General features: G+C 56.9%; 1 protein-coding gene across 8 annotated transcripts; it reads left to right on the top strand.

The window, feature by feature from the left end:
- The first annotated feature begins 1613 nt into the window (after nt 1-1613).
- TLE2 (TLE family member 2, transcriptional corepressor) lies at nt 1614-27512 on the top strand. Of its 8 annotated transcripts, none has more exons than XM_075544916.1 (21): nt 1614-1727; nt 2308-2404; nt 2499-2596; nt 3001-3064; nt 3468-3512; nt 5913-5975; nt 7561-7635; nt 7800-7983; nt 8515-8534; nt 10943-11050; nt 12476-12520; nt 13262-13411; nt 16489-16627; nt 17763-17923; nt 18841-18917; nt 19399-19648; nt 20108-20355; nt 20452-20599; nt 22662-22812; nt 26075-26151; nt 27200-27512. In XM_075544916.1, the coding sequence occupies exons 2-21, from the start codon at nt 2381-2383 to the stop codon at nt 27305-27307; spliced, it is 2235 nt and encodes a 744-aa protein (XP_075401031.1). In that variant the 5' UTR covers nt 1614-1727; nt 2308-2380; the 3' UTR covers nt 27308-27512. The 8 variants fall into 8 exon arrangements, with proteins under 8 accessions (XP_075401031.1, XP_075401022.1, XP_075401044.1 ...); XM_075544907.1 differs by lacking the exon at nt 1614-1727 and adding an exon at nt 1753-1896; XM_075544929.1 differs by lacking the exon at nt 1614-1727 and having other exon boundaries at nt 2043-2404; nt 17763-17887.
- Nucleotides 27513-27785: the final 273 nt, after the last annotated feature.

Raw genomic sequence — 27785 nt, 5'->3', positions numbered from 1 at the left:
AGCTCTTGGGTGGAGGGAAGAATTTGGATGCTATTTTAATGGCAATAGGGATACCCTGGCTGCATCAATGGGCTCAGGCACAAGAACAATTGCGAGGCTGGCTCAGGACCTGGTAGTGCATCTTTCTGTTGTGCATACGGTCTCGGTCGCTACAACAATAACAGGGAACCATTGAACTCTCCAACACACACACACACACACACACGGGGTCACTACAACAATAACAGGGAACCACTGAATTCTTCAAAACACACACACACACACACACACACACACACACACACACACACACACACACACACACCCCTTTCCCTCCAAGATCTCCCTTCCTCTCCCCCCAGCTCCAAATAAAAAATCCAAAACCAAACCCATTGTCATCAAGTCAATTCTTACTCAGCAACCCTACAGGACCGGGTTTCAGAGTAGAAAGCCTCCTCTTTCTCCCAAGGAGCTGCTGGTGGTTTTGAACTGCTGGACATGCAGTTAGCAGCCCAACTTATAACCACTGCACCACCAGGGCACATAGTAGGTTCTCAATAAAGACCTTGCCACCAGGGCTCCTACCAGGTAAGCAGGTTGTCAGTTTCTATAGCTGCTGCTCCTTTGTTGGCAGATGTATTTCCCTAATTATCCAACTAAGGAGCCGTGGTGGTGCCCACCTCCTTTGGAAGCCAGAAAACCAAAAGACCCAAACCCAATGCCATCAAGTCGACTGGAACTCCATCGAGACTGTCAGTCTTTACGGGAGAAGACGGTATCACCATTGTGCTGCAGCCAGACTGTGGGTTTGAACCACTGACCTTATAGTAAGCAGCCCAACCTAACCCATGGTGCCACCAGGGCTGCTGCTTTCAAGAAACCAGAAAGGTGGAGAATTCCTTCTCTTTCATCTGGTCCCTGGAGAGCTGCCTGGCATATAGTACACAATAGTCCTTTCTGACTCATAGTGACCCTATAGGACAGGGCAGAACTGCCCCTCTGGGTTTCCAAGACTGTCACTCTTTATAGGAGTCAAGAGTCCCATCTGCCTCCTGAGGAGCAGCTGGTGGTTTTGAACTGCTGACCTTGTAGTTAGCAGCCCAACCCATAACCACTCCACCACCAGGGCACAAACACATGTCAGTTGAAACACGATGCCTTTACATTGGATAAGGGTCCTCTGAACCTGGTTTTCTGGCTCACCTGTTGGCACAGGTGTGGCATTGCCACAGGGCAAGCACATTTTCTCCTTCACTCCCTGCTATACCCCAGTGCCCGGCCCACAGTGGATGAACAATACATATCTGTTGATTGGCTATGCGGACACCCGGGAGGTTTCTGCCAACAACCTCCAGGAGTGTGTGTGAGGGATGTGGAGGTCTGGGGTAGGAGGGAGGCCTCTGTTGGCAGACAAGGGCTTCTCCATTCTAAGGGGGCCCTGGCCCTCTGCCTTCTAGAATCCCATACTCTGAGATGGGCATAGCCCGGAGGGAGCTGTTGGCAGGGGCTGCGGGGAAACCTACGTCGTCCTGTCCTGGCCAGTTCGGGCCCAGGGCTGATTACACAACCTCATCTCCTTTTAAACCCCCACGTCTACACCATTGCACAGATGAGACTACGGAGGCCCAGAGAGGTGGGGCCTGGTCCCAGCCTGTCCTTGCTAACACTGGTTCCTTCCCTCTTAAGGCGCCTACTTCTGCCATCCGCTGCTTCCCCGGCTCTTAGCCAAATGTCACCTGCCCTTTGAGGTACTTTCCCGCCCCACACGGCGCCCCCGCCCTAACAGGGGACGATCACGGATTGATGGGGTCTCTGGGCTCCACGCCCCCTCCCCGAGTGAGGACAATTTGAGGGACCGGGCTCCAGCCTCAATTTCCCCTTTGGTCCAAGGAAGGGATTGGGCTCCGGAGCGCCTGGGTGAGTAAGGGGGTGCTCCAGCGGGCGGGGTGCCCCCTCCTCCCGCGGATCAGGCTGGAGTGGAGGAGGGGCGGGGGCGGGCCCCGGCGGGCGGGGTAGGGGGGCGGCGGTGCCACCTTAAGGCGGCTCAGCCCGCGGCTCCCGGCCGAGCCCCGCCGGAGGGAGGCGGCTCCGCGCGGGGCCCGCCGCCCGCCCGCGCCGCCACCGAACCCCGGCCGCGGCCGCCCGACCTTCTGCGCGGGCGGTGCGGGCGCCCGGCCTCGCTCCCCGCCCGCGCGGAGCGCCCCTGGTCCGGCAGGGGCTTGGGCGCCCCTTCTCCGTCCCCGCATCGGCGGGCACCCTCGTGGGGGCGCGGGGGACTCCCGGGTCCCCGGCTCGCCCCGCTCCAGCTTTCTCCGGCGTCTCTCCAAGGCTTCCACTGCGGGGCCCCCCACCATATTGTCCAGTCCCGGCGGCGCCTGGGGGCGCTTCCCGGAGCGGCAGGATGTACCCGCAGGGAAGGCACCCGGTGAGTGAGGGTCCTAGACTGCTGGAGAGGTCCCCTCCCCCGCCTGCCCCTGGCGTCAGGGACCTCTGACCCCCGCGACCCCTCCACCCCCCAGACCCCGCTGCAGTCTGGCCAGCCCTTCAAGTTCTCTATCTTGGAGATCTGCGACCGGATCAAAGAGGAATTCCAGTTTCTTCAAGCTCAGTACCACAGGTGCGGGGGCGGGGCGGCCCCCAAGGGTGTGAGGGAAAGAGGGGCTCACCCTGGGCACAGGGGAGAGGTCTCCTAGGGGCGCGCTGATCAGTGGGGGGTGAAGGGCTGGATCCTAGGGTTTCCGAGGAGATGGGGGTGGTGGGGGGGTAGAGGTAAGGTTGCCAGGTGGTAGCACAGGTGAGGTGGGGGAAGGGGCCCTGGCACGGGGAGACCTTGGATGCCTGGGGAAAGGTGCTGAGGGACGGGGGACTTACTTGGAGGTAGGGGAGACTTGTCAGAGCTACTGGGCAATGTGGGAGGGGGCAGTGGCCCCCAATACTTTTGGAAACTGGCCCAGAGGGGGTGCGGGTCTCCTGTTGGGGGATGGGCAGGGGCCAGCAGGACCCATGGCTTCTCCTTCCCAGTCTCAAGTTGGAATGCGAGAAGCTGGCCAGTGAGAAGACAGAAATGCAGCGACATTATGTCATGGTGAGGGGGGCTGCCCTGCCGGGGTGGCGGGGAGGGCTGGGCTGTGGGTGGTAGACCTGGGGCCACCCTCTTTCATGCTCTTTGTAAACTGGGCTGACTTGGTTCCAGGTTCTTAAGAACAATGGACAAGGCTGTCTACACCCTCTCCTCCCCAGCATGTCCATCTCTGAGGCCTGGGGGGTCTTTGGGTACCTCACCTCCTACCTGACTCACCTGGCTGAGCAGAATGAGGGGGCCCTCCAGGCGGAGCCTTAACTTCTTCTTCTGTGCTCCCTTCTGGAGCCCCACAGGGCCTGGGGGTGTCTGTGTCCTGTTTGGAGCACCCCACCCCCCACCATGGCATGTGGCATAGGGTTGGGCATACCTGGGACCTCAAGTCACCACTCTGGGTTTTCCTTTGCAGTACTACGAGATGTCATATGGACTGAACATTGAAATGCATAAGCAGGTACCTGAGGGTGGTGTGGTGGGTGGTGTGTGTGTGTGTGTGTGTGTGTGTGTGTGTGTGTGTGTGTGTGTGTGTGAAGGTGCCTGCCTGGGATGGTGGGCACCCAGAAACTGGGGGTGAGACCCAGCACAGTCTGGAGCAAGGGGGTCTTGTCCAGAACTCTCCGGGAAGAAAGATTGTAGATCGGGGGTACAGGTTTTTCACCTCATGAAAGGAAGAAGAGTCTCAGCTTCTGGGGATATCGGTGCCATCCAGAGAGGTGGTTTGGTGGGCAGGGGTCAAGGAGGAATCTGCACAGAACCTGAGTGACCACTCAGGAAGGCTATGAGGAAGGAGACTTCCATCACCGTTGGACAGGGCTGGCGGGCTGGTCTTGGGGCTCATTTTCAGGCCTGAGGATCTGGAGTTTTGAGATGGACTGAGGACCTGAGTGGATCCCGATGTTCTGTGATTGTGAAGGTTCTGTGGGATTGGCTGGACGGTTCTGAGATTCTTCTTAAAGCCTTGAATGTAACCTCATGGTTCAGACTGATCCCAATAGACCGCAAGCTTCTGAGATGGCTTTCCAGGTTCTGAGATAGACCCCATGCTCCTGGGACGGACTGACCGGATGGTCCTGCAGTTTCTGTAGGGATTGTAGTTTTGGAGAGGTTCTGAGATAGGCCCTCTAAATGCTGTGCTGGGTCGCAAGGTTTTGAGACTCTTCCTAAGCTTGTGAGAGGGATCTCCGGATTCTGAGACAGACCTGAGCATGTGATGGGTGCAGTCAAGGTTCTGAGCTTACTGGCAGAACTATTCTGGGACCCGTCTGGCCATTCTGAACACAGGGTGCTGTTTCTGAGCTCGGCTTGGAGGGGCTGATACAGACCTCTGAAGTGCTGAGATGGGTAACAAGGTTCTGAGACCACCCCTAATCTGCGTGTGATTTCACGGTTCTGAGATAAACCTCCAGATTCTGAGCCCCTCGACGGATGGATTGACTTCTAACATGACGCGCATGGGCCCTGAACCCAGGGTTCTAAATGCCCTCTGTCTAGCAGAACAGAATCAGTGTGCAGGGCCCATGCATAGGCGACTACTGGAGGGTGCACCAAAGAGGGGGTGATGTTGGAAGCATGAGGCTGCTGGTCCTGGTATACGTGGGAGGGGGCTGTCTGCTCTGAGCGTGGTCATCTGGGTACCCTTGGTGGGGTGAGGGGGCTTGGGGATGAGGCAGACTTCTGATCAGCCCGGCCCTGATAGCCTCACTTCTCCCTTCTGGTGGAGGATGGCGAGGTGGGGGAGGGGCTGACAGATTGGGTTCCGGCCTCATGTCCAGGTCTCCCTGGCAGAGCTTCCTGGAGCCAGGGCCAGATACCAGCCGGCCAGCAGTGATGGCGTGGGTCTGGTCCACGAGCCAGCCTGGGCCACAGCCATCCAGCACACACAGGCCACATGACACTGGCACACACAAAACCAATAGCCACTGCCGTGGCGGGGTTCTCAATGCCCACTCCACAGCTGCCCTGTTGGACAGCTCCAGAAGATCTCCCAGGGCCTCACTGAGCAGCCATATCTCCGCTCCAGTCCTCCAAGCCATTGCCCTGACCACTCTCAACCATACGCTTCACCTCCGCACCACTACGGTGCCGTGTCATACTGGGATATAAAATAGACCCCTGCTTCCGAGTGCCCAACACAGCTGCACTCTCAGCCGCACACAGCACGCCTCTGACCCTGGAGACTCTGAGCATGCTTAGATGTGGCCACGGCCCTCCTCTCTGCCCACCCAGCTTTGGGGCAGACCCTGGTAGAACCCCCTTCCCGACTCTTAGCTGGAATGGGGGGTGCTGGCATGCCTGCCTTTGAATGATCAGCTCCAGGTGGCAGATGAGGCCCAGAGAGGGACTGTGCTCGTTAATTAGCTCTGACACTTTGACCTCTTAGACAATATGCAAACGAACACATGCGGCTGTGTATCAATAAACCTTTATTCACAACAGCAGCACAGACCTGACTGGTAGCTCAGTTGGGGCTCGAACCCAGAACTCTGGGTGCTAGCTCCTTTCATTGTATATCTGAGGAGCCCAGTGCATCCAAACGCCCGGCTTCTAGCTGTCACCTGACAAGCGTCCCTCCCTAGACCTGGGTCTTCCTGTTGCCCTGGGAATGGACTGGGCCCCAGCTGCCTAAGATCCATCTTTAGCCCCGCTGGCTGCTAGCATCTGTCTCTTGGCCCAAGCCTGGCTGGCTTCAGAGTACCATTTGCATCTGTGGTTAAGAACCCCCTTACCCCAAAGCCCTGCAGATGTTTGCCATGCCCCTTCCCCCTGCTGGGAGTTGAGGTGCTGGTAGGGGGAAAAGGGGGTACCTGGGGAAGGGGGGTTCCCACTCTAGCTTATGTCCCTTTGTTTCTGCTAGGCTGAGATAGTCAAACGCCTCAGCGGGATCTGTGCTCAGATTGTCCCCTTCCTGACCCAGGAGGTGAGTGGACCCTGCTGTGTGTGTGGGGGGGGGTGTCGGGTGAGGAGGAGGGAATCAGAAGGGACACAGGCTGGCTCTGGATTAACTGGATAGGCCAGGCGCCCCAGGGTGCAGATAGTACAGGGGCTTTCCTGATGAATAACAAGGTGTTTGTTGTTTGCTATGTGACCTTGAGCAAGCCACTGGCCCTCTCTGTGCTTCTCTCTCTCTCTCTCTTTCAACACACATGGAAACATTCAGCCAGCACAGCACCACCGCCCACATGTGTAATTCGCCGGCATCAGGGGACCTTGTTCCTGTTCTGTCACTCTGTCACCTTCCTTTCTTTCCTTTTTCCAAATGATCCCACCCTCCTGAAGATAACCAACCACCCCCTCCCCTCCTCCTCAGCCCTGGCCACCACTCATCACCTCTGCCTCCTCCCTCTCTGGTTATTTCATAGGCGGGACATCAGCCCGTTGGTCCTCTGGAGACCGGCTTGGCTTATTCTCTTCTCCCCATGTTTTCAAGGCTCCTCATCTGAGTGGGGGCCTGGGCGGGGCTTCGGCCCTCTTTCAGGGTGGACACCAGCTGTGGCTGGGCACTTGGTTGGTTTCCATTTTCTGGCTTTTGTGAACAGGGTGCCCGTGAGCCTGGGGTTCAGGGTTCTGTAAGGGGGCATGCTGTCCTTCCTTCCCCGGGCTCTGCCTCTCCGTGGCAACGCTGGGTCGTGTGGGTGCCCTGGCAGTGAGCTTGCGTTTGGGGTTGTCCTCCTTTGTAAAGCCCTCCAGAATGTTTCCCTGCGTGGCTGCCCGTGTCGCAGTCCCTCTGTCCTCATCAGGGCTGGCCTGTGGTCTCTCTGCTACCAGTCAATGTAGCAGAAGGTTGGCTTTGGGGAGGTAGTTTGCCAGGCCTTTCTTCCATGGTGCCGGTGGGTGGACTTCACCCTCCCAGCTTCTGGTGAGCAGGCCAGGCCCCACCCCAGTGTGGATGAAGCTTTGAGCGCGGTGTTAGGAGAAAGAGGTCAGACACACAGATGACGTGTAGAAAAAGTCCACCTAACCGTTTCAAGCGGGGAAATGGAAGCAGGTATAAGAGAGTCGCCGTAGGTGGTGTGATGGCACAGAAGTGATCGCCAGCAAAGTGGGGAAGGGAGGAGGACATTGCCTCAAGGTAGGCTGCGTGGGGAGGGAGCCTTCTGTGGGCTGGCACCCCGGTGCTGACTAAGAACTGGTTCCCAACCCAGGGCAGTTTGCACTCAGGAGGCATTTGTGGGTGGGTGTCACAGCCAGGGGTGGGGTGGGGGTAGCTACTGGCACATAGTGGGCAGAGGTCAAGAGATGCTGCTCAACACCCTACGGTGCCCAGGACAGGCTCCACCCCACAGAGGGCTCCAGCTCTTGTCAGCAATGCCTAGGGCACAGACCCTGCCTTTGAATAGTGCAGTGTTTTCCTTCTTGCTCTGCGTGTGTTTATTTTGCTATTGACTAAGATGGGCTCCCAGAGAGGAAGAGAAGAGAGGGGACAGCCAGGGGTGGGGCCAGAACCCAGGTGGCGGCTCCTTGCAGCCTGACCACCCCCTCTCCCCCCCCATACCCCCTTCCAGCACCAGCAGCAGGTGCTCCAGGCGGTAGAGCGGGCCAAGCAGGTGACGGTTGGGGAGCTGAACAGCCTCATTGGGGTGAGTCCTCTCAACCCCCTGCCCAAGCCCTGCTCCCTGGGGTTTTCAAGGGCCAAGCTTTCTGAAGTAGATGGCCAGGCCTTTCCTGCAGGGCACCTCCGGGGCCTCGGGCACTGCAGGTGGCCAGCCCCTGCCCGCCCTGGTCCATCCCATCTCCTTTCTAGCAGCAGCAGCTCCAGCCACTGTCCCACCATGCCCCGCCTGTGCCCCTCACCCCACGTCCAGCCGGGCTGGTGGGTGGCAGTGCCACGGGGCTGCTCGCCCTGTCCGGAGCGCTGGCCGCCCAGGCCCAGTTGGCTGCTGCAGCCAAAGAAGATCGAGCAGGTGTGGAGGCCGAAAGCTCCCGAGGTGAGTGGGCAGCATGGGTCGGGGGGCATTGGCCGGGTGCCTGGAGAGGGAGGTCTGGCCAGCCCTAAACGGGACGAGGGGTTAAATGAGCGGCCCTGGTGACAGCGGTTACAAGTTGGGCAGCTGGTTGATAGATCGGCAATTTGAAACCACCAGCAGCTCCTCGGGAGAAAAAAAAAGGCTTTCTGTTCCCAGAAAGAATTACCGTCTGTGAAACTCACAGGGGGCATTTCTGCCCTGTCCCAAGGGGCCGTTGTGAGTCTGAAACGACAGAAGGCAGTGAGTTTGATTGGGTTTTTATGGGGCCACAGGGTTTGGCTTGACCGCCAACTGGCTGTGTGTCTTTGGACAAGACACACTCCCTCTCTGGGCCTTGGTTGCCTGAATGGGCTGGGGAAGTGAGAAAGGACAGGAGAGTCTAAGAGGGAAGAGGGCTTGTGTGAAGATGGGGGCTGAGCCTTGGGCCCCATGAGATAGAGACCTCATTTCTCTCTCTCTCTCTCCCCTGCCCCCCCCACCACCTTCGGCCAGCAGAGAGAGCCCCGAGCAGGGTAAGTGGAAGGGGCCATCCCAGGGACCAAGTCCTAACCCTGAGGCAGTACTGGGGGGGGGGGCAGTATGGAAGGCCTTCCCCCATTTCCGACAGACACCACTGCCCTGGATGGCCCGTGCAACCCCAGAATGGCCTGGCGACCTGCTTCGTCCAGAGGGTGGTTGTTAGTGGCCGCCTGTCCAGGTGGCAGCCGAATGCGCTCCATGGGGGCACTCTCCCCCAACGCTCCCAGGTCACCAGGCCGTGGGGCGGGGCGACTCGCCTGTCGGGGCGTGCGTTTGTTTCTTAATAGATCTTGGGCGGCTTTTACCAAGATCTTTCAACCCGCGGTGCCCCCGCCCCTTCTGTCTGTCACTCATTTTCCACCATCCATTCAATCGTAGTCTACACAGCAGTACCCAGCGCAAGGACATGTGCGCGCGCATGCGCATGTGCCTGCCATTCTGCTTGTTGGTTGCACAAACTCCAACGCTGACCGGGAGCTGTCGGTTTCTCCACCCACATCTACCATATATATACGTATATGTGTATGTATATATTTGAAATAAGGAGCCCTCGTGGTGGTGGTGTAGTTATGCATTGGACTGCTCGCCGTGAGGTTGGCTGTTCGAGACTACCAACCACCCGCCCGCGGGAGAAAGATAAGAATTTCTACTCCCGTAAAGGGTTCCAATCTCAGAAACCCACAGGGGTAGCTCTACCCTGTCCGATGGGGTCGCTGTGAGTCGACATTGACTCCAAGGCAGTGATTTTTTTCCATGAGTGGCGTGGTATTTTGCATTGGGATGTGATCCCAAAGGTCAGCAGTTCAAAGCCACCCACCGCTCCTCAGAAGAAAGACAGGGCTTTCTGCTCCCGTTAAGAGTCACCCGCAGGCTCGGAAAGTGACTGGGGCAGCCCTACCCTGGCCTATAGACTAGCTCTGGGTCGGTATTGACGCCCATGGGTGGCATCAGCCGCGCTTTGTCATGTGCATCTGGCTCGCCTCGCTCAGGGCCACGCCTCCCCGGCTGGTTGAGTCCTGTGTCCGCCTCGGCTGAGCTGCTTCCCATCACGTGCCGTCTCCAGGGCCGGCCACGTGGTTGTTTCCACCGTGGGGCTGCTGTAGATGGTGCAGCGGTGCCGCCCGTGCGCCCGAGGGTGTGTCTGCACACCTCCTCAGGGACTCTGACTTTCTCTCCGTAGTTGTGGTCGTTAGGTGCCCGCGAGCTCGCTCCGACCACTCCCCAGCTCGGCACCACCCACGCCATGTCGGAGCCCACTGTCGCTGCCACCGTGTCAGTTAACCACCGCTGCCCTGCGCTTCTCTCCCACCGCCCTCCTCACCCTCAGCCCAGCACTGGCTCCTGGACCTACCGCTGGGTCTGTGTTCAGGCTCCTGCCTGTCCGGACCTGGGTGTCAGGGTCGGCCCCCCAGACAGGTCCATTACTCAGACAGGAAGTTTGACATTCCAGGGCAACTTCCCAGTTGGATTTCTTCTCTGTCTGGTCTGCTGGGCTTCAAGATAAGCTTCCCATTGAAGATGTCCCAGCCCCAGTGTCTGAAGTCACTGCTGCTTTAAACAAACAAACAAACAAACTCACTGCCATTGAGGCAATGATGGCTCGTGGTCACCCTATAAGGCAGGGTAGGGCTGCCCCTAAAGTCCCGATTTTGGGAAAGAATGCACGACAAGCTAGGGTAGACGGTTTTCGGCTGCCATGTGGCTAGTTCCCCAGGATATGAGTTTTATCAATGGTGTCCCATCCCGTGTGCTGGGGTGATGTAGGTAGGCTGGCTTCAAGACTTGTCTGAGCCCCAGATTCATTGGGCAGCTCCTGCTTTTCCTGGGGCCTCCATTTCCTCACCCGTGTAGGGAAAGGAGCCATAGTTGCCCCATGAGCTTGCTCTGTGGTTTTGACGAGCTGGTGTCTGTTCCGGCAGCCCTGGTGACGTAGTGGTTCCGTGTTAGGCTGCTCCCTGCGAGGTCAGCATTCCAAGCTGCTCCTTGGGAGAAAGATGGGGCTTTCTACTCTCGCCAAGAGTGACAGTCTCAGAAACCCACAGAGGCCTTTCGATCCTGCTCTGTACTCAATGAGTCAGCACTGCTATGAGTCAGCGTCCACTGGATGGCAATCGTTTTTGTTTGCTTGCTTGCTTGCTTAATTTGCTGTCCGTTCCGAGCTAACAGTGAACAGCACCCTCAGGTGGGCCCACTGCCCAGATGAGAAGCTGGAGAAACAGCACCCAGCTCAATCTGGCCACTCTCTCTTCCTTCCAGAGTCTCCCATAGCTCCCTGTTGCTTGTGGGGCACTGGCTGATCAGAAGAGACCCTGTGGGGACCCCCAGTCTCATCTAGGCCAGGATAGAGTCAGGGGGAGCCCATGTACTGAACCCCTCTCCCGCCTGGCCCTTCTCTCTGCAGAGCGCATCCCCTTCGCCCCCTGAGAGTCTGGTGGAGGAGGACCACCTGAGTGGCCCCGGGGGCAACGGGAAGCAGAGAGTGGAGGACAAGGACCTCTCGGGCCCTTACGTGAGTAGGAACATGGGTGGGCGGCACACACTGCCCAGATCAGCACCCAGTCGGTTACTCAGAGCCCCTTAGCGCCCAGCTCTGCCCCTGTCTCCCTCCCTCCCAAACCTTCTCTAATTCCCCACTGCTCTTGGGGGGGCACCAGCCAATCAGAAGAGATGCTGTGTTGCCAGGCTTAACCCTTTGGTTAACCTCTGAGTGACAGATTTACCTTTCTGCCTCCTTCCAGGTCCTGATGGTCCCCCACCCCCACCCCACACCCCCTACCAAGTTCCCTTGGAGGAACTCTGGTGGGACCATGTTGAAGCACTCAACTGCTACCAAGAGGTCTACAGTTTGAACCTACCAGCTGCTCCCCAGAAAGAAAGATGAGGCTAAAGAGTCTAGTCCAGGAAACCCTGGTCAGCTCTTTGCCAGACAGGGTCACTCCAAGTCAGGATGGACACAGAGGCAGTGTGGTCAGAGACAACCCTGCTCCCCCCACCCCTACACATACCTCTCCCAAGAAATTCCTCTCCAGGAATCCTTCCTGGGTTTCTCCTGGGGAACTGGGCCCTCCTCTCTCTGTTGGCTACCCATCCATGGTCACAGACTCTTGGGCTGGAAGTGTGAGGTGACAGGACTGTGGCTAGCTGGGAACCACTCATCTAGCTGACCCCAGCCGTGGGGGAATACCCACTGGGGGTTCCCTAATCCAGCTGCTACTCAGAGAAGCTTGATGTCTGGGTTCACAAGGGACCAGTTGGGTTTTTCAAAGCTGGCAACCAGTTCAGATCTTTAGAAGAACCCTGGAGGGCAGGTAGCAAACACTGAGAGGTGGACTCGGCCTCCAGGCCACAGGCTGCCACCTTCCCCCTCTTCCTGGGAGCTACCGCCAAGCTGGAAGTTCCCTGAGGCCACCGACAGGACCAGGACAGAGTTTGCTGCCCTATCAGTGAATGGAGCTGGAGCTGGGTTTTTCTCCCAGGAGCACTAGGGAGCGGTCTAAGGATATAGAACAGTGCTATGGAGTGATACAGAGAGCAGCTTGGCCAAGGACCCACAGGAAGTGGGAGGGACTCAGATCTGAGGATGAGAGGACAGACAGATGGGAGATGATGGGCTGGCTTTGTGGGGAAGAGTGACGTAAGAGCACGAAGGAAGCCTGAATCCTGGCTCTGCCCGCTAGGGAACTGCCCCCCGCCTTCCCCCCACTGACAGAGGAGTAAGTAAGCTAAGGCCCAGAAAGGATGTGGCATCGGCCAGACCCACAGCGTCTGGATACTCATTGTCCTTCCCCGACCAGAAACCTCCCCCTCCCACTCCTAGAAGGCAGGGGCTGCCTCAGTGGAAGGGTCTTAATCCAGCCCCCCCGGCCCACCAGACAGTCGTGGGCATGCAGGTCGGCAGGAGACCTCATCCTCTCTCCCTCCCTCCCCTCCCCAGGACAGCGACGAGGACAAGAGTGATTACAACCTGGTGGTGGACGAGGTGAGTCGGGACCCAGCTTCCCCCTAACCCTGAGTTCTGTCACTTTGAATCGGGGAGCCGGGAGGTCTGGACAGAGAGCAAGTGGGGGCTTTGGGTGGGGAAGAATAGGAAATACCAGCTTCCTCTGCAAAGTAAGCAGTTTGAAACCACCAGCCACTCCGTGGGAGAAAGCTGGAGCTTTCTGCTCCTGTATGGAATCACAGCTTCGGAAACCCGCAGGGCCAGCTCCACCTTGTCTCATATGGATGCTGAGCTGAGGAGCCCTGGAGGTGTAGTGGTGACCAGCCAAGAGGTTAGCAGTTCAAAGCCACCAGTCACCCCTTGAGGGACAGATGAGGCTCTCTACCCCTGTAAAGCGTTCCAGCCTCCGGAACCCATGGGGGCCAAGTCCACCCTGTCCTACAAGGGTGCTGTCAGTTGGAACCAACTCGATGGCATTGAGATTATTATTTTAAAGATGCTAACACTGGACCCATTTTTATGGATGAGGAATCGAGGCACAGGGAGGTTTCTCTGCCTTCCCAAGTAGTAGGGTGGTCAGGTGCTCCAGCACCCACCCCTGGGCTCCTCTGTTTCTGCTTGTTTGCGCTGACTCGCCCCGCCCCCTCCACACGCACACCTTGGGTGAGGGCAGTGGGTGCTGGATCTGGAATGTGAGGGTGAGCATTGAAGGGTGTTTAGATAGGGTCTCTCCCCGACATACATATGGTCCTCCACTCATCCCTCCCTCCTTGAACCTAGGACCAGCCCTCCGAGCCCCCCAGCCCCGCTACCACCCCGTGTGGAAAGGTGCCAATTTGCGTCCCTGCCCGTCGAGAGTTGGTGGATAGTCCAGCCTCTTTGGCGTCCAGCCTTGGCTCACCGCTCCCCAGAGCCAAGGAGCTTGTCCTGGTAAGGATCTAGGGGAGTGGGGAGACTTGAAACTCACTTTCTTAATCCTAGAAGTCTGGAAAGCAATGCTACCCCAATGAAATTCCTGGCAGCCAGCAATGAGCTGGGTCCCTGTGTTTATTTGGAGCCCCTGGGGCTGCTGACAGTCCGTGCACTCTGCTGAAAGGATAGAGGTTCAAGTCCAGCTAGAGGTGCCTCGGAAGAAAGCCCTGGAAATTTCCTCCTAGGCAACCAGCAGCTGAAAACCCTGCAGAGCAGGTTTACCCAGAGGCTGGTGTGGGTGGGGCTTGCTGAAAAGAGGTGGAGCTCACAGACTAATAAGGGGCAGGGCTTACCATCTATTAGGGACAGGGCTTACAAGGCAACCAGGGGCGGGACTTACATGTAAACAAGGTGGAGTTTTACAGGCCAACGTGGGGCGGGGCTTGCAGTCAAAGGGATGGGGCTCCCAGGCCAATAAGGGGAGGGGCTTGCAGGAGAATGGGCGGTGCTTCTAGATCAAGCAGGGCAGGAGTTTACAGGCTGGACCCTTGGGCAAGTGGCCTCTGCCAACCCCTTGAGTGTGCTCTGCCTGTCGCCGTTTCCGCCCCCCACCTCACCCCCCAGAACTGGGACAACTACATTCGCTCCTGCAAGCTGAGGCCCGAGGGACATGTAGGGGCTGACCGGAAGGCGACCAGTCTGCTGGTTTGGTTTCTTCAACAATCTGTTTCTCAAGCAAAGGAGCCATGGTGGCTCAGTGGTTTCATGTTGGGCTGTGAGCCACAAGGTCAGCAGTTCAAAGCCACCAGTCCCTGTGAAGGAGAAAGACAGGGCTTTTGACCCCTGGATGAGTTGCAGTTTCAGGAACCCACGCAGGCAGTTCTACCCTGCCCTATCGGGCCGCTGTGAGTCGGCAGCGACTCGATGGCAGAGTTTGTTTTTGTTTTTATTTCATTTCCTAAGAAAAGGAGTCCTGGAGCTGCTGTGAGTTAGGACTTGGGCTGTTAAACACAAGGTTGGTAGTTCGAGCCCACCAGCTGCTCCTGGGGAGAAAGATGAGACTCTCCGCTTCCGCAACCGTGTACAGCCTCGGAGACCCTAGAGAGAGTCGCCGTGCATGCGAATGGGTACGATGGCAGTGGGTTTTAGTTGCAAGAAAGCTCTTGGGTGTTGCAAACGGCCGGCTAATATACAGGCCGGTGGGTCACACAAACCAGCAGCTGCACGGAAGAAAGGGCAGGCGTTCTGTCTTTGTAAAGATCAGAGGCAAGAGGAGGCTCTGGGGCAAGGCGCTGGTCTGCCACCCAGCTGTCTCTAGTTTCCACGTGTAGAGCAGGTAAATGGACCTGCCTCCCTCTGCTGCACCTGTACCAACTGTCAAAGGCCAGGAGGTCTGTCCCACCTTCCATGGGGAACAAGGACTCGCCTTCAATAAGTGGAGCAGCCTCGGGGTGCAGCCAAGCGCGAGGTGAAAGCCCTGACCCTCTAATGAAGGGCTGATCCCCAGATCCACAAGCCGGAAGGTCTCTGAGAGACTGGAGCCCTCCCCTCCACCCCCCGCCCTGCCAGTGAGAGCAGGCTTTACCCCCCCCCAAACACACACACACAAAAAGGGAAGAGAAAACCACAAACTCCCAGCCGCTTAGTAGCCAGACCACCTAAAGGCACCTCCCTCGGGAGGAGGGGGGACGCTTTGCCATTCAGCACAGCGGCCCCCTCTTCCCCCCATTCTTCCCCATGCCCCTGCCCTGCACTTACCCAGAGAGACTGTGTCAGTTTCTAGGCCCCCCTCCCAGCAGGTTGCTATGGCAACTGCCAAGGTTGGGGCTCAATTCCATCTTAAGTGCCCTCCTCCCACTCCCGCGATCCATGGAGACCAGCAAGGGGGCGGGGCCGCTCCCTGCTAATGGAGGAGCCCCCGAGAGAGGCCTCCCCTTCCTGCGGGGGGGGGGGGGGGGCGGCTTGTGGCTGTCACAATATGTGGGCTGGGAGGATGAGAGACCCCAGCGAGGCAAGGGAAGTTTCTTTTAAAGGCGATGGGCACCATGATGGAAATGGGGCGACAGAGGCCTCCTCCTTTGAAGGGAGGCTCCCAGGGTCCCTCAAGTGTCCCCAGAGGGAAGTCTGGCTGGAGTGATGGTCCCCTCTCCCCTAGGGCTCAAGCAAGATACCCTACCCCTATGGAACTCACTGGGAGGGCTCGGGCTTCACAGACTTGTCCCTAAATTTCTGAGTCTCTGGCCATCTCTGTCCCTGGCATCTTCTCCCCTCCGCGCCCCCCACCACCACCTGGTGACCTGCCACGTGGTAACCCTGCCCCCTGCAGGGTGGGACCACTGCTGTGGACAAGCCTCAGGTCACCCACAATCCTGTGTGTGTGCACACTGTATACCTTCCTGCACACACACGCATCTGGTCTTACTGTATGTGTGCCTGGTTCTCCTGGTAGGTCTGAGCACACGTGTGTCCACACTACACACCTTGCCACCCGCACACATTCCTGGTTCTTTTATTAGATGTGTGTATTATGTGTATACATGTCTGTGCCCATACTATGCACCTTACCATGTGTGTCTGGTTGTCGTAGTAGGTGTGTATACATACATGTGTTCACACTTCATACTTTACCAGATGCATGCCTGGTTCTCATATCAGGTGTGTATATATGTGTATACACATCCACACTGTGTACCTTACCATATGTGTTCTTGAGGTAGGTCATTGCACACATGTGTCTACAGTGTGTATCTTACCACATCCACGCATGCCTGGTTCTATTAGCTGTGTGTTTGCCTGTCTGCGTCCATACCATGACCCTACCAGATGCATGCCTGGTTCTCACAGTAGGTGCATGTGTGGTACATGCAAGTGTACCCCCTTGCAGGCACACCCCGCCTGTGCCCCCTTACCCAGGCACCCACCTGGCCTTCTGCTGGGAGACACCCCCCCAGTCATGCAACCACCTGTGGGTGGAGCCCATCCCCCCTGGTATGTGAGCACCTGGCTTAAACACCTGGGCCTCCCAGGCACCTGTAGCCCCGCCCCTGCCCCCGCCCTGTGTGCCCAGACTCCTGGAGCCTACTCTTTCTCTGCAGAATGACCTTCCCGCCAGCACCCCTGCCTCCAAGTCCTGCGACTCCTCCCCGCCCCAGGACACCTCTACCCCAGGGCCCAGCTCAGCCAGCCATCTCCGCCAGCTCGCAGCCAAGCCGGTGCTGCCCACAGACAACACTGGTGAGCAGCGCAACTGCCGGGGTTGGGAGGCTTGGGATCCTACCCTGGCACACTCTGCAGCCTCTTGATAGGACCCCGCCTTCCTCCGTGTGTCCACTCAACAGTGGGGAAACAGGCCGAGTGGGGAAGTGGCCTTCTCAAGGGCTGCGGCCACTAGTGTGCTGGAAAGACAGAAAGACAGACTCTGGGGTCTGGGTTCAGCCAGCTGTGTGACGGTGGGCAGGTGGCCTCCCTCTGTGAGACTCAGCCTCTTCACCAGGAACAGGAGAGCAGCCTTTTCAGGGCCAGGCTCTGTGCTAGTTTCAGAGAGGACTGAACCACGGAACCTGCCCTTCAGGAGCCCCAAATTGGTGGAGGAGAGGAATAGGCTCCCTAGTGGCTCAGTGGCCTAAGCACTGAACTGCTTACCAGGCCAGCAGTTCAAATCCACCTGCTGTTCCGCAAGGGAAAGAGGAAGCTGTCTGCTCCCATGAAAACTGTCCACCTTGGAAATCCATTTTGTCCTCTAGGGGCGCTATGAGTCTGACTCTACTCAAGGGCAGTGATTTAGGGAATCGGGGAGCGGACCCAGACCCCAAAACTGTTCAGCATAGTGTGATCAGGGCTGGCATGGAGGAGGAGACTCTCGAGATGGGGAAGGCTGTTGGTGGTGGGAGAGGAAGTGAAAAGGTGTCCCTGAGGTGTAGAGGGAGGGACATTTGGTTTAAAAGGCTTTGAAGGCTGAGTAGGAGTTTGCCAAGGAGCCCTGATATAAGTTGGGCTGCTAGCTACCACATCCACAGTTTGGAACCACCAGCCGCTCTGAGGGAGACAGACGGGCATTCGACCCCTGTTAAGAGTTACCGTCTTGGAAACTCGGAGTTTCTGCCCTACAGGGTGATCGGGAGTCCAAATCGGCTTGATGGGAGTTGAGTTTGGTTTGGGGGGGTCTCCAGTAGAAGGAAAGGGACAGGTTGTCCGCTAGAGGGAACAGCCTTTGGAAGTGGGATTCACACTGTTGGCAGATGTGGGACTAGATGGTGGAGGCTTTGAGTGGCAGGCCCAGCCGCTGGCACCCTGTCCACAAGACACCAGGAGGCAGGGTCTGTCTGGGCCTGGGGTTTCTGAAGAGCTGTCCTTGTCTGTCCTTGTTCAGCCCTGAGGAGCCCCTTGACACTGTCCAGCCCCTTCACCACGTCCTTCACTCTGGGCTCCCACAGCACCCTCAATGGGGACCTGTCTGTGCCCAGCTCCTACGTCAGCCTCCACCTGTCCCCTCAGGTCAGCGGTTCTATGGTGTATGGACGTTCCCCCATGGTGAGTCCTTGGTGGGGGCCAGAAGCTGGAAAAAGAAACCAGCTACACAAGGAGAGACCAGGGAGGGGGGAGGGAAGAGGCTGGGAGGCAGGTATCTCAGTAGCCCCCAAAGCTTAGTACTAACCAGCACCTGTGACTGCAGAGAAAAACGAGGAAACAAAAAACCACCTGTAATTAAGGGGAACAGGAAGGCCCTGGTGATGTGTTAGGCTGCTAACCAAAAGATCAGCAGTTCAAAACCACCAGCCGCCCCTTGGGGAGAAAGACTAGGCTTCCTACTCCCATAAAGAGTTATACACGGTCTTAGAACCCCACAGGGGCAGTTTCACTCTGCCCTATAGGGTCGCTATGAGTCAGAACTGACTCCATGACAGTGAGAGAGGAGGAAACAGAATGTCCAGGTCAGATGGAGCAAGAGTCTGTTCAGCTTCCTGGCAGGTAGTGTACAGTAGCCAGTCCCGGGCTCTAAGGGACAATGACAGTCCTGGGAGATTTCAGAGAGGAAGACGGGGCTGGTAAGAAGGCTGGAAATGCTGCCCCAGGAGGAGTTGCTAAGGAAACAACAACGGAGACCCTGAACTGGGGTTGAAAGAGCAGGCGAGGTATGCCCTTATAACTGGAAAGCATCCTCCGACACCATAGGAATAAATGGCTGTGTCGATAAAACTTTATTGACAAAAAACAAGTGGAGGGCCAGACAATTCCTTAAACAGAGATTCTCTCCTGAGATTTCCTAGACAGACTTTGGGGTTCCTGCAAGTGAAAACCTCAGTTGCCCCATCTGACATTGTGTTGAGGAAAAGATACCTCTGTTTTCTTGGGGAGGACTTGGAGGGGCATGGAAAGTAGGCATGGGAGTGGGCAGAGTGGGGTGGCTCTGAGTCAGCAGCACTGTGGTATCCCTCTGGAATTGGCAGATGGCATTTGAGTCCCACCCACACCTCCGAGGGTCATCCATCTCATCCTCCCTGCCCAGTATCCCTGGGGGAAAACCGTGAGTACTGAGGAGTGAGGGGCCCCCACCTGGTCACCAACCTCCTGGCTCCTCCTGTCAGGCTTATACTGGGGAGGTGGGTGGAGTCCCCGGCTCCTTTCTCAAACCCTTATGGAAGCTAATCGGGGTCCCCCTGGGGAGCTCTCTGGAGAGAACTGCACAAGGGAGCAGAGACCAGCATGGGGGCTCTCACCTGGCATATTTTGTCCCCCAGGTAATACCGGCCAACGCCTGGATGTGTTTTTTATTGTTTTCTTGTCTGTGGCTGGGGTGCTACTGGCACCTTGTGGATAGGACCCAGGGAGGCTGCTCCCACAAGACCTGCAGAGAACGGGGAGGCCCTGAATATCAATGGGGAGGCGCTGGGTGGAGCGGAAAGGTTGAAGGTTCTAATCCTGTGTGTGTCTGCCCCAGGCCCCTGGTGCTGACACATGGTAACAGCTCGAGGCCTCCTGAAGCTGTTCATTCCCCTCCCCTCCAGGGCCTACTCCTTCCATGTGTCCGCCGATGGGCAGATGCAGCCCGTGCCCTTCCCCTCGGACGCCCTGGTGGGCGCGGGCATCCCGCGGCACGCGCGGCAGCTGCATACGCTGGCGCACGGCGAGGTGGTCTGCGCTGTCACCATCAGCGGCTCCACACAACACGTGTACACGGGCGGCAAGGGTTGCGTGAAGGTGTGGGACGTGGGCCAGCCGGGGGCCAAGACGCCGGTGGCCCAGCTGGACTGCCTGGTGAGGCCGGGGCAGGGCCTTGCAGAAGAACAGGGAGGGCCTTACTGGTCAACAGGGCTGTGCTTAAGATGGATAGGGCGGAGCTGAGAGGCCAATTAGGGTGGGACTTGTAATTCCACCAGGAACAGGGCTTTATGTAAATGAGGTGAGGCTTAGAGGCCAGTGTGGGTGGGGCTTGCTGAAAAAGAGGTGGGGCTCACCAATTAGGGACAGGGCTTATATGTAAACAAGGTGGGGTTTTACAGGTCAACATGGGGCGGGGCTTGCAGTCAAAGGGGTGGGGGCTCACAGACCAATAAGGGGAGGGGTCTGCAGGAGAGTGGGCGGTATTTATAGATCAAGCCGACCAGCAGTTTACAAGGTAGCGGATCAGACCCTTGGGCAAATGGCCTTGGCCAACCCCCATGAGCATCCCCGTCTCTGTCCCCCACTACCCTCCCGCCCCCTCCTGCCGCCCAGAACCGGGACAATTACATTCGCTCCTGCAAACTGTTGCCGGATGGCCGGAGTTTAATCGTCGGTGGCGAGGCGAGCACCTTGTCCATCTGGGACTTGGCAGCACCCACGCCCCGCATCAAGGCCGAGCTGACCTCCTCGGCCCCCGCCTGCTATGCGCTGGCGGTCAGCCCCGACGCCAAGGTCTGCTTCTCATGCTGCAGTGATGGCAACATCGTGGTGTGGGATCTGCAGAACCAGACCATGGTCAGGTGGGTGCAGAGGTGCAGGTAGGTGGGCTTGTGGCCTGGGAGGGGCCTGCTGGACATTCAACTGGACACGAATCCACCCCACCCCACCTCCTGCAGGCAGTTCCAGGGCCACACCGATGGAGCCAGCTGCATTGACATCTCCGACTATGGCACCAGGCTCTGGACAGGAGGGCTGGACAACACCGTGCGGTGCTGGGACCTGCGGGAGGGCCGCCAGCTACAGCAGCATGACTTCAGCTCCCAGGTGGCAGCTCAGTGGGGGTCTGGCTCAGTGGGGGACTGGAAGCAGCTCCAGGAATCCTCCCTCCCTCCCAGCCCCCTGATGCCTCCTGTTCCCAACCTGGGCAGGACCCAGCTCCTGCTCTGGGCATCCAGAGAAATCCCCAGCTCTCCCCCTTAATTCTCCAAGACGTGGCAGGAAGCCTGTGGAGCTACTGAGACCCTCAGCTCGTCTTCCTCACACGCTCTGGCCAAACCATTGCTCCACTCCCTAGTCTTTCCTGGTGTAGCTTGTTTTCCCTGCCAGACCCAAGATCCTGGACCCTGCTGACAGCTCCCGGTGCCCCCACTGAAGACCCACCTCAGGGAATTATCCGTACCCTACCTGACAGAGCCGCTGACCTGGGGTCCAGGTAGAGGTGGACGTGGGAGCTGGGAACTGACAGGCCCCTGTTGAGGACACTGTGAGTGTCCAAACCAAAGGATTCAGAGAAGGGACTGAGGAAGGAGAGAGGATGACAGAGGATAGCCCGGGGCTGGAGCCTGTCACTGCTGCTGCAAGGGGGGCGTGTGCATGTCTTCTGTGCTGTGGACCCACACACTCCATACCCCAGTCACACCTCCAGACCTCTGCTCTTACTGTTCCCCTGGTTGTTGGCACGTCTTTGCTTTCCTTTCTCCGATCGGCGAACTCCTATGCATCCTTCAAAACCCAGGGTGATTTAGCTCTTCTCTTTAACTGGATGGTTCCTTTGGTGGGGAAGTGAAGTGGTGTGTGTGTGAGTGTGTGTGTGTGTATGTGGTTTAGCTGTCCAGCTTTCATCTCCAATATGTGAGTAATTTACATTTCTGGGAATTCCTACCCACCAGCCCCTGTGTTTCCATGAAACCGTTTCTGTGTGGCCAAGAGGGGAGTCTCTAGGACTTTTGAAACGTGCCAGGCTGCTCTGCTAGAGACTTTGTGGGTTGTAGTTTTGTTTTATCATTTTGGTATTTGTGTGTGTGTGTGTGTGTGTTGTTTGCCAGTAAGACACCAAGAGACTTATTCCTCCCTGTGCCCAGGACGAAGCCCTCCTTCTGGGGAAGGGGACAAATGGTGACTGTGCTCCACTGTTCATCAAAAGGGGGGAGGTTGAGGCCACTCAGAGGTCCATGAGAGGAGAGGCCTGGCAATCCACTTCCAAAATTCATCCATTAAAAACACCACCCTCCCCATCTCCTGCTCCCACATATGCCCACATGGGTTTGCTGGGGGTCAGGGTGGCTTTGGCACCCGGTGCCTTGGGTTGGGTGTAGACATGGTTGAACCCCTTGGCGGATCCTTGGAAGAACTGACCGCCTGGGGGACCTCAGAGCAGTGGTTCTCAACCTTCATGCCTTGACCCTTTTGTACAGTTCCTCATGTGGTGGTCACCCCTCAACCATAACATTATTTTCGTTGCTACTTCATCAATGTAACTTTGCTACTGTTATGAATCAGGTGACCCTTGTGAAAGGGCTGTTCGACCCCCAAAGGGGTCTCGGCCCATAGGTTGAGAACCACTGCTTTAGAGGGTTACCCTGCTCCGTCTCATAGGAGCCCCTGACAGCAACATCAGGATGGGTATGGCGCCCCATGATGAGGACACTGGGTTTCCCCAAGCAAAAGCAAAACATAAAGTAATGGAGGGAGAGGGGGTCGGGGAAATCGTGTGTTAGCCAGTGGGGGAAGCTTGGGCTGTGATCGTGACTCCTACGGACTTGCAGTGTGACCTTGAATGAGACGCAGCCTCAGTGTCCACCATCTGCTAAAGGCGGGGGCAGTTGTCCCTGCCTGGCCTCCCCTCCCTCCTTCCGCCCTCTGAGCAGATAATGGATTCGAGGCCCTGGGGCTCCGCGTGATTCTGATTAATATTAATGATGGAACACAGCCGCCTGCTGTGCTCCAGGGCCTGGGCCAGCTGCCTGCCGATGTGGGGGTGCAAGTGGGAGCACACCGACCCCCGCTTTCTCCTGCGACTGGTTCCGGGCCTTCCCCGGACATCGGAGGGGTTTCCTTCAAGGCGTCTTCCTTCCCCACCCCACCCCCCACTCCCTGCCCCCGCCAGATCTTCTCCTTGGGCCACTGCCCGAACCAGGACTGGCTGGCGGTCGGCATGGAGAGCAGCAACGTGGAGATTCTGCACGTGCGCAAGCCGGAGAAGTACCAGCTGCACCTGCATGAGAGCTGCGTGCTCTCGCTCAAGTTCGCCTCCTGCGGTGGGTCCTGGGGGTGGGTCCTGGGGGGGATGGGCGGGGGGGGGGGCGGGCTAGGGCTCAGACTGGGCAAAAATGCAAAACCAACCCAGCATGCTGACCCGTGACACTTGAATCCTAACTTGCTGTTAATTACTCCCCGAATATCGCGCGGGGTGCACTTATGCCAAGAATTGCATTACGTGTTAGTGAAAGTATTGTCCCGTAGCCTCATCCTAAAAGATGGGTCTCGTATAAAGTCGGCCCTCAGGATTGCGTGGGCTGTTCTTGTACCAAAAGGTGCACAATCTGGCAGTGTACGTGTGCCCCAAATGGTACATGTTGCTGTTGTGCGAGTCAGTTCCCACCCACAGCAACCTTATGAAAAGACCACTGCACGATCCTGTGCCGTCCTCACCACTGTTTCTATGCCAGAGGCCCTCCACGCAATCGCTGTGTCAGTCTGGGCGTCTCCCTCTCCTCTGTCCCTCTACCCCACCTAATATGATGTCCCTCTCCTGGGACCGGTCTCTCCTGACGATATGTCCAAGGTATGTAAGATGAAGTCTCACCATCCTTGCCTCTAAGGAGCAGCCTGGCTATATTTCTTCCAAGACAGACGAGTTTGTCCTTTCAGCAGGCCATGGTATTTTCAATGGTCTTCTCCAGCATCTCAATCCAAATGCGTCAGTTCTTCTCTGGTCCTTCATTATTCCATGTCCAACTGTCACACACGCATAGGAGGCCATTGAAAATACCATGGCTTGGGTCAGGCGCCCCCGCGCCCCCAAAGGAACATCCTTGCTGTACACTACCCTGAAAAGGTCTCTGCTGCGGCGTGATCCGACGCAACGCGTCTTTCGGTCTCTTGTCTGCTGCTTCCGTGAGCGTTGCTTGTGGATCTAAGAAGCCATGAAGTAAGGGAACTGGACATTCATTTCCAGAGGCAGCCCCAGAAGACAAACTGAAATACTGCAGTGAAATGTACAGTGACCTGGAGTTAGGTGACCAAGGAGAAAGGACACACTTGTCATTTCTCAGGCTGAACGAAGGGAAGGAGGGACGGGGAACCACGCCACAAATTGCCCTGTTGGCGGGTTCTGTGGACATAATATGGAATGACAGGAGGCACAGGAGATGAGAGGAGTCCACAGAGTCATTAGAGCAAGAAGAATTGGCTGATGTTCGGCTATTTCAAGAAGTAGCAGAGGTTCCAGAGCTGATGGTGCTGAAGAGAGAAGTCCAAGCTACGGTCAAGGTGTGAGTGCAAAGCAGGGCTCCGGGCATCGATGGGCTACCGGCCAAAATGCTTCCACTGACAGAAGCAAGGCTGGGGGCACTCACTCATCTATGCCAAGAAATTGACAAGCCCTGGCCAACCGACTGCAAGAGAACTGGATTTGTGTCCGTCCCAAAGACAAGTGAGTCAGGAGACTGCAGAAACCATCTAACAATATCATCCAAGGCACCTGCCAGTGGAATTCTGCTGAAGATAAAATTTTAAACATGGTTGCAACAATACATCGACAGGGAACTGCCGAAAGGTCAAGCCGGATTCAGAAGGGGACTCGGACCAAGGAGTGAGCCTGGCCATCAGCCGATAGAACGTGACTAAAAGCAGAGAATGTCAAACAGGTGTGCTTGCTTGTAAACGCAACACACAGAGTATCGGAGGCAGGAAACAAAACACCTGGTGTTTCGTCGGCTCTGCAAAGGCATTGGACTGGGTGGATCATAGGAAATTTTGGAAAGCATCTCAGAGAAGGGGAATTCCGGAACACTTCCTTGTGCCCATGTAGAACCTGTACATGGACCAAGAGGCAGTCGTTCGGGCAGAGCCGGGGGCTCCTGACTGGTCTAAAATCAGGAAAGGTGAGCATCAGTTTTAACTTTTCCATGTGTAGGCTCAGCAGATCATCTGAGATGCTGGCCTCTAGGAAGACATGGATCAGGGTTGGAGCAAGGCTCGGAAGCAGCCTGTGGCATGCAGCTCCAAGACCTCACTTAGGGACGAACCAACGTCAAAGACTGCAGCCTGGGGAGTGAAGTGCACCTCCACGTGGAGGAGGCCCGAGGCCTCGACCGGGCCAGCAAATAGCATCCCGACAAATGGGAGAAGCGAGTGAAGCTGTCGAGGAGTTTCACTTTAGCGGGCTCCCCAGCCAATGCGCATGGAAGCCGCCGTCAAGAGAGCCAAACGAAGGTTGGCCTTGGGTGAATCGGCTGCCCAAGACCTCCGTAAAGTGCCAGTGAGCCAAGCTGTCCTTCTGAGGATCAGGTGCGCCGGACCCAAGCCGTGGGATTTTTCAGTCACCTCAAGTGCGTGCGAAAGCTGGGTGACAAATACGGAAGACTGCGTTCAAATGACGACACTGGCAAAGAATAACCCAAGTGCCAGTACCGGGCGCTGCCAGAACAGGCCCATGGGCCTTGGGGGAAGGACAGGGAGAGCGCTCCTTAGGAGGGAGGCTGGAGAGACTCTGTCTCACGTGCTGCGGACATGTTATCAGAGGAGACTAGTCTCTGGAGAAGGACATCAACCTGGTCGGGGAGAGAACTTCGACACGATGGGATGCTATCGCAGTGCCTGTGAGGATGATGCAGGACCAGGTCGTGCTGCGTCCCTGGGTTTGCTATGAGCCAGAGGTGACCCACAGGCACCTAACCACAATGCTTTCGGGGTGCTGAGCTTGTGAATTCTGGGAAAGCTTCGAAATGGACGGTGGTGATGAGTGAGCAACATCCTAAACATCATGTCATTGCGGTGTACAGAGAGAAAGCCAAAGAGGCGACGGTCTGGTTAGAGACAGATTCGCCACGGTTTAAAATGTTAAACAATGTAGATACATCCCAAATATTGCACGGGACATGACTATACGTAAAAAAAAAGATTCTTAAGTACCAGCATGGCCCATATTTGCACAGGACATATTGATGCTTGAAAGCAACTCATGAGCTGTTTGGGACCTACTGGTACCAGGATGCTGTCAGTTTATCTGAGATTCAGATTTAATTGTAGTTTATCTGGCCCCTGGTGCCTGCTGTGTCAGGGCCAGGGGCAGCCCCCTGGGACTCTGAGTTTATCATCTGGGAAATGGGGCATGAAGTCGGCCTCAGCTTTCTGAGCGACAAGTGAAGGTAGAAGAAGTTTAGGAGGGAAGTGGAGACAGAAGCTCTGAGGGGGAAGTGAAGGTGGAGGCACCCAGGAACAAGCCTGCCCCACCTCGACCTGCAACCTAGTCTTGCCCTCCTCAACCCTTGACTGTCCCCCACCCTCGCCCCCCAGGAAGGTGGTTTGTGAGCACTGGCAAGGACAACCTGCTCAACGCCTGGAGGACGCCGTACGGAGCCAGCATTTTCCAGGTACTCCCCACCCCTGGCAGGACACACTGCCCCAGGTGCACCCCCACCCCCTCAGTCTCTGGGCGCTTTAAGCTTCCCCACCACTCAACTACTTTTAAAGTAGGGTTGGTCTATTGTGGCCCTTGGCCTGTTTGTGTAAATAAAATTTTATTGGCACACAGCCATCCCTATTCATTTATGCATTGCCTGGGATAGCTTAAAGGAACCTTGGTAGCTCTGTGGGCTAGGTGTTGGGCCACTAACTACCAGGTCAAAAGTTCAGACCCACCAGCTGTTTCTGGAAGAATTTATAGCCTCCCAAACCCTGGGTAGGAGCCCTGGTGGCATAGTGGTTAAGCACTGGGCTGCAATCTGAATGGTCAGCAGTTTAAAACCACCAGCAGCTCCTCTGGAGAAAGGCAGGGCTGTCCACTCCTGTCAACAGTGACAGTCTTGGACACCCACAGGGTGTCGCTGTGAGTCAGCATTGCCTGGATGGCAGTGAGCTCAGTGTTGGAACACTCTGCATAGGAACGCAATGAGGTTGGAGTTGATGCCTCTGGGCTCAGTATTTTGAGTTTATAGTATGTAGCCATCTTAGTGGGTACGAAGTGGGTATATATTTTTTAAGGGTTTGCCAAAAACAACACTGCAGACTCTTCGACAGCCTTCTGTGGGCTGCTGAGCCCATAGTAGTGACTCCAGGGGGGGTGTCTTGCAGTGCTGTGTGACCCTGGCCTGGTGCACACCCTCTCTCAGCTTCCCGGGAATGGGTATCCAGGCAGCATGGGCATCGGGACCTGTTCAAAGCTTCTCCATTACCAGGCTCCGCTCCCAAGGACCTTTCTCTAGATAACCTTCTGGAACATGTAGCCTTCTCCCCACCAGAAGAATCTTGGCTCCCTGTTCTGGGCGTCTCCCATCCGGAGTCCTTGACCATAAGCCCCTCCCCCTCTCCCTGGGCATCCGTCCAGGTGATCAGCACCCAGGGACCAGCCACCACGTGAGTGTGGACTGCAGGTCACCTCTCTCCTCTCCCTCTCTTCCCCCTCCCCCATCCCCTCCGCAGTCCAAGGAGTCGTCCTCCGTCCTGAGTTGCGACATCTCCGGGAATAACAAGTACATCGTGACGGGCTCGGGGGACAAGAAGGCCACGGTGTATGAGGTGGTCTACTGAGACCGGCTCCTCCCCTTCACCCCCACTCCGGGGCAAGGAACACCTGAGACAGACACCCCACGAGCCCCTTTTCAGGCGCACCTGTGAGCGAGTGATCCCGTCGCTCTCTGGCTTACTGTCCCCCTCACCTTCCTCTGCTGGATGTGGGGGGAGGGGAGGGCTGGTGGGCAGGGGGCTCTGGGGGAAATAAATGTATTTATCACAACCTGGGAGCCAGTCTTTGCTTTCTGGGCACCACCATTGAATGAAAGCCACTCTCTCTGGCTGTGTGATCCTGGGTGAGTCACCTACCCTGTCTACCTCTTTCCCCCTCTCCGGACAGAGATCATTCGCTCATTCTGCCTGTAAATAGCGAGGCCACAGCTATGATTGGGGCCCCCGGTGTCGCAGTCGGAATCTGCTCAGCTGCGGGTCGGGTCAGCAGGTTGAGTCCAACATCCGATCTGCAGGAGAAGGGGAGACAGCCTGCTTCCGTCCA

The sequence above is a fragment of the Tenrec ecaudatus genome, chromosome 1 (genome assembly GCF_050624435.1).
Source record: "Tenrec ecaudatus isolate mTenEca1 chromosome 1, mTenEca1.hap1, whole genome shotgun sequence".
Classification (NCBI taxonomy): domain Eukaryota; kingdom Metazoa; phylum Chordata; class Mammalia; order Afrosoricida; family Tenrecidae; genus Tenrec; species Tenrec ecaudatus.
This window is presented reverse-complemented; position numbering and strand designations above follow the sequence as displayed.

Bases quoted from the DNA above. Each gene is read 5' to 3' on its own strand.
- TLE2 (XM_075544916.1), top strand. From the start codon at position 2,381: ATGTACCCGCAGGGAAGGCACCCG. The intron at 2,405-2,498 runs GTGAGTGAGGGT...TCCACCCCCCAG, and splicing joins ACCCGCAGGGAAGGCACCCG to ACCCCGCTGCAGTCTGGCCA. The intron at 7,984-8,514 runs GTGAGTGGGCAG...ACCTTCGGCCAG, and splicing joins GGAGGCCGAAAGCTCCCGAG to CAGAGAGAGCCCCGAGCAGG.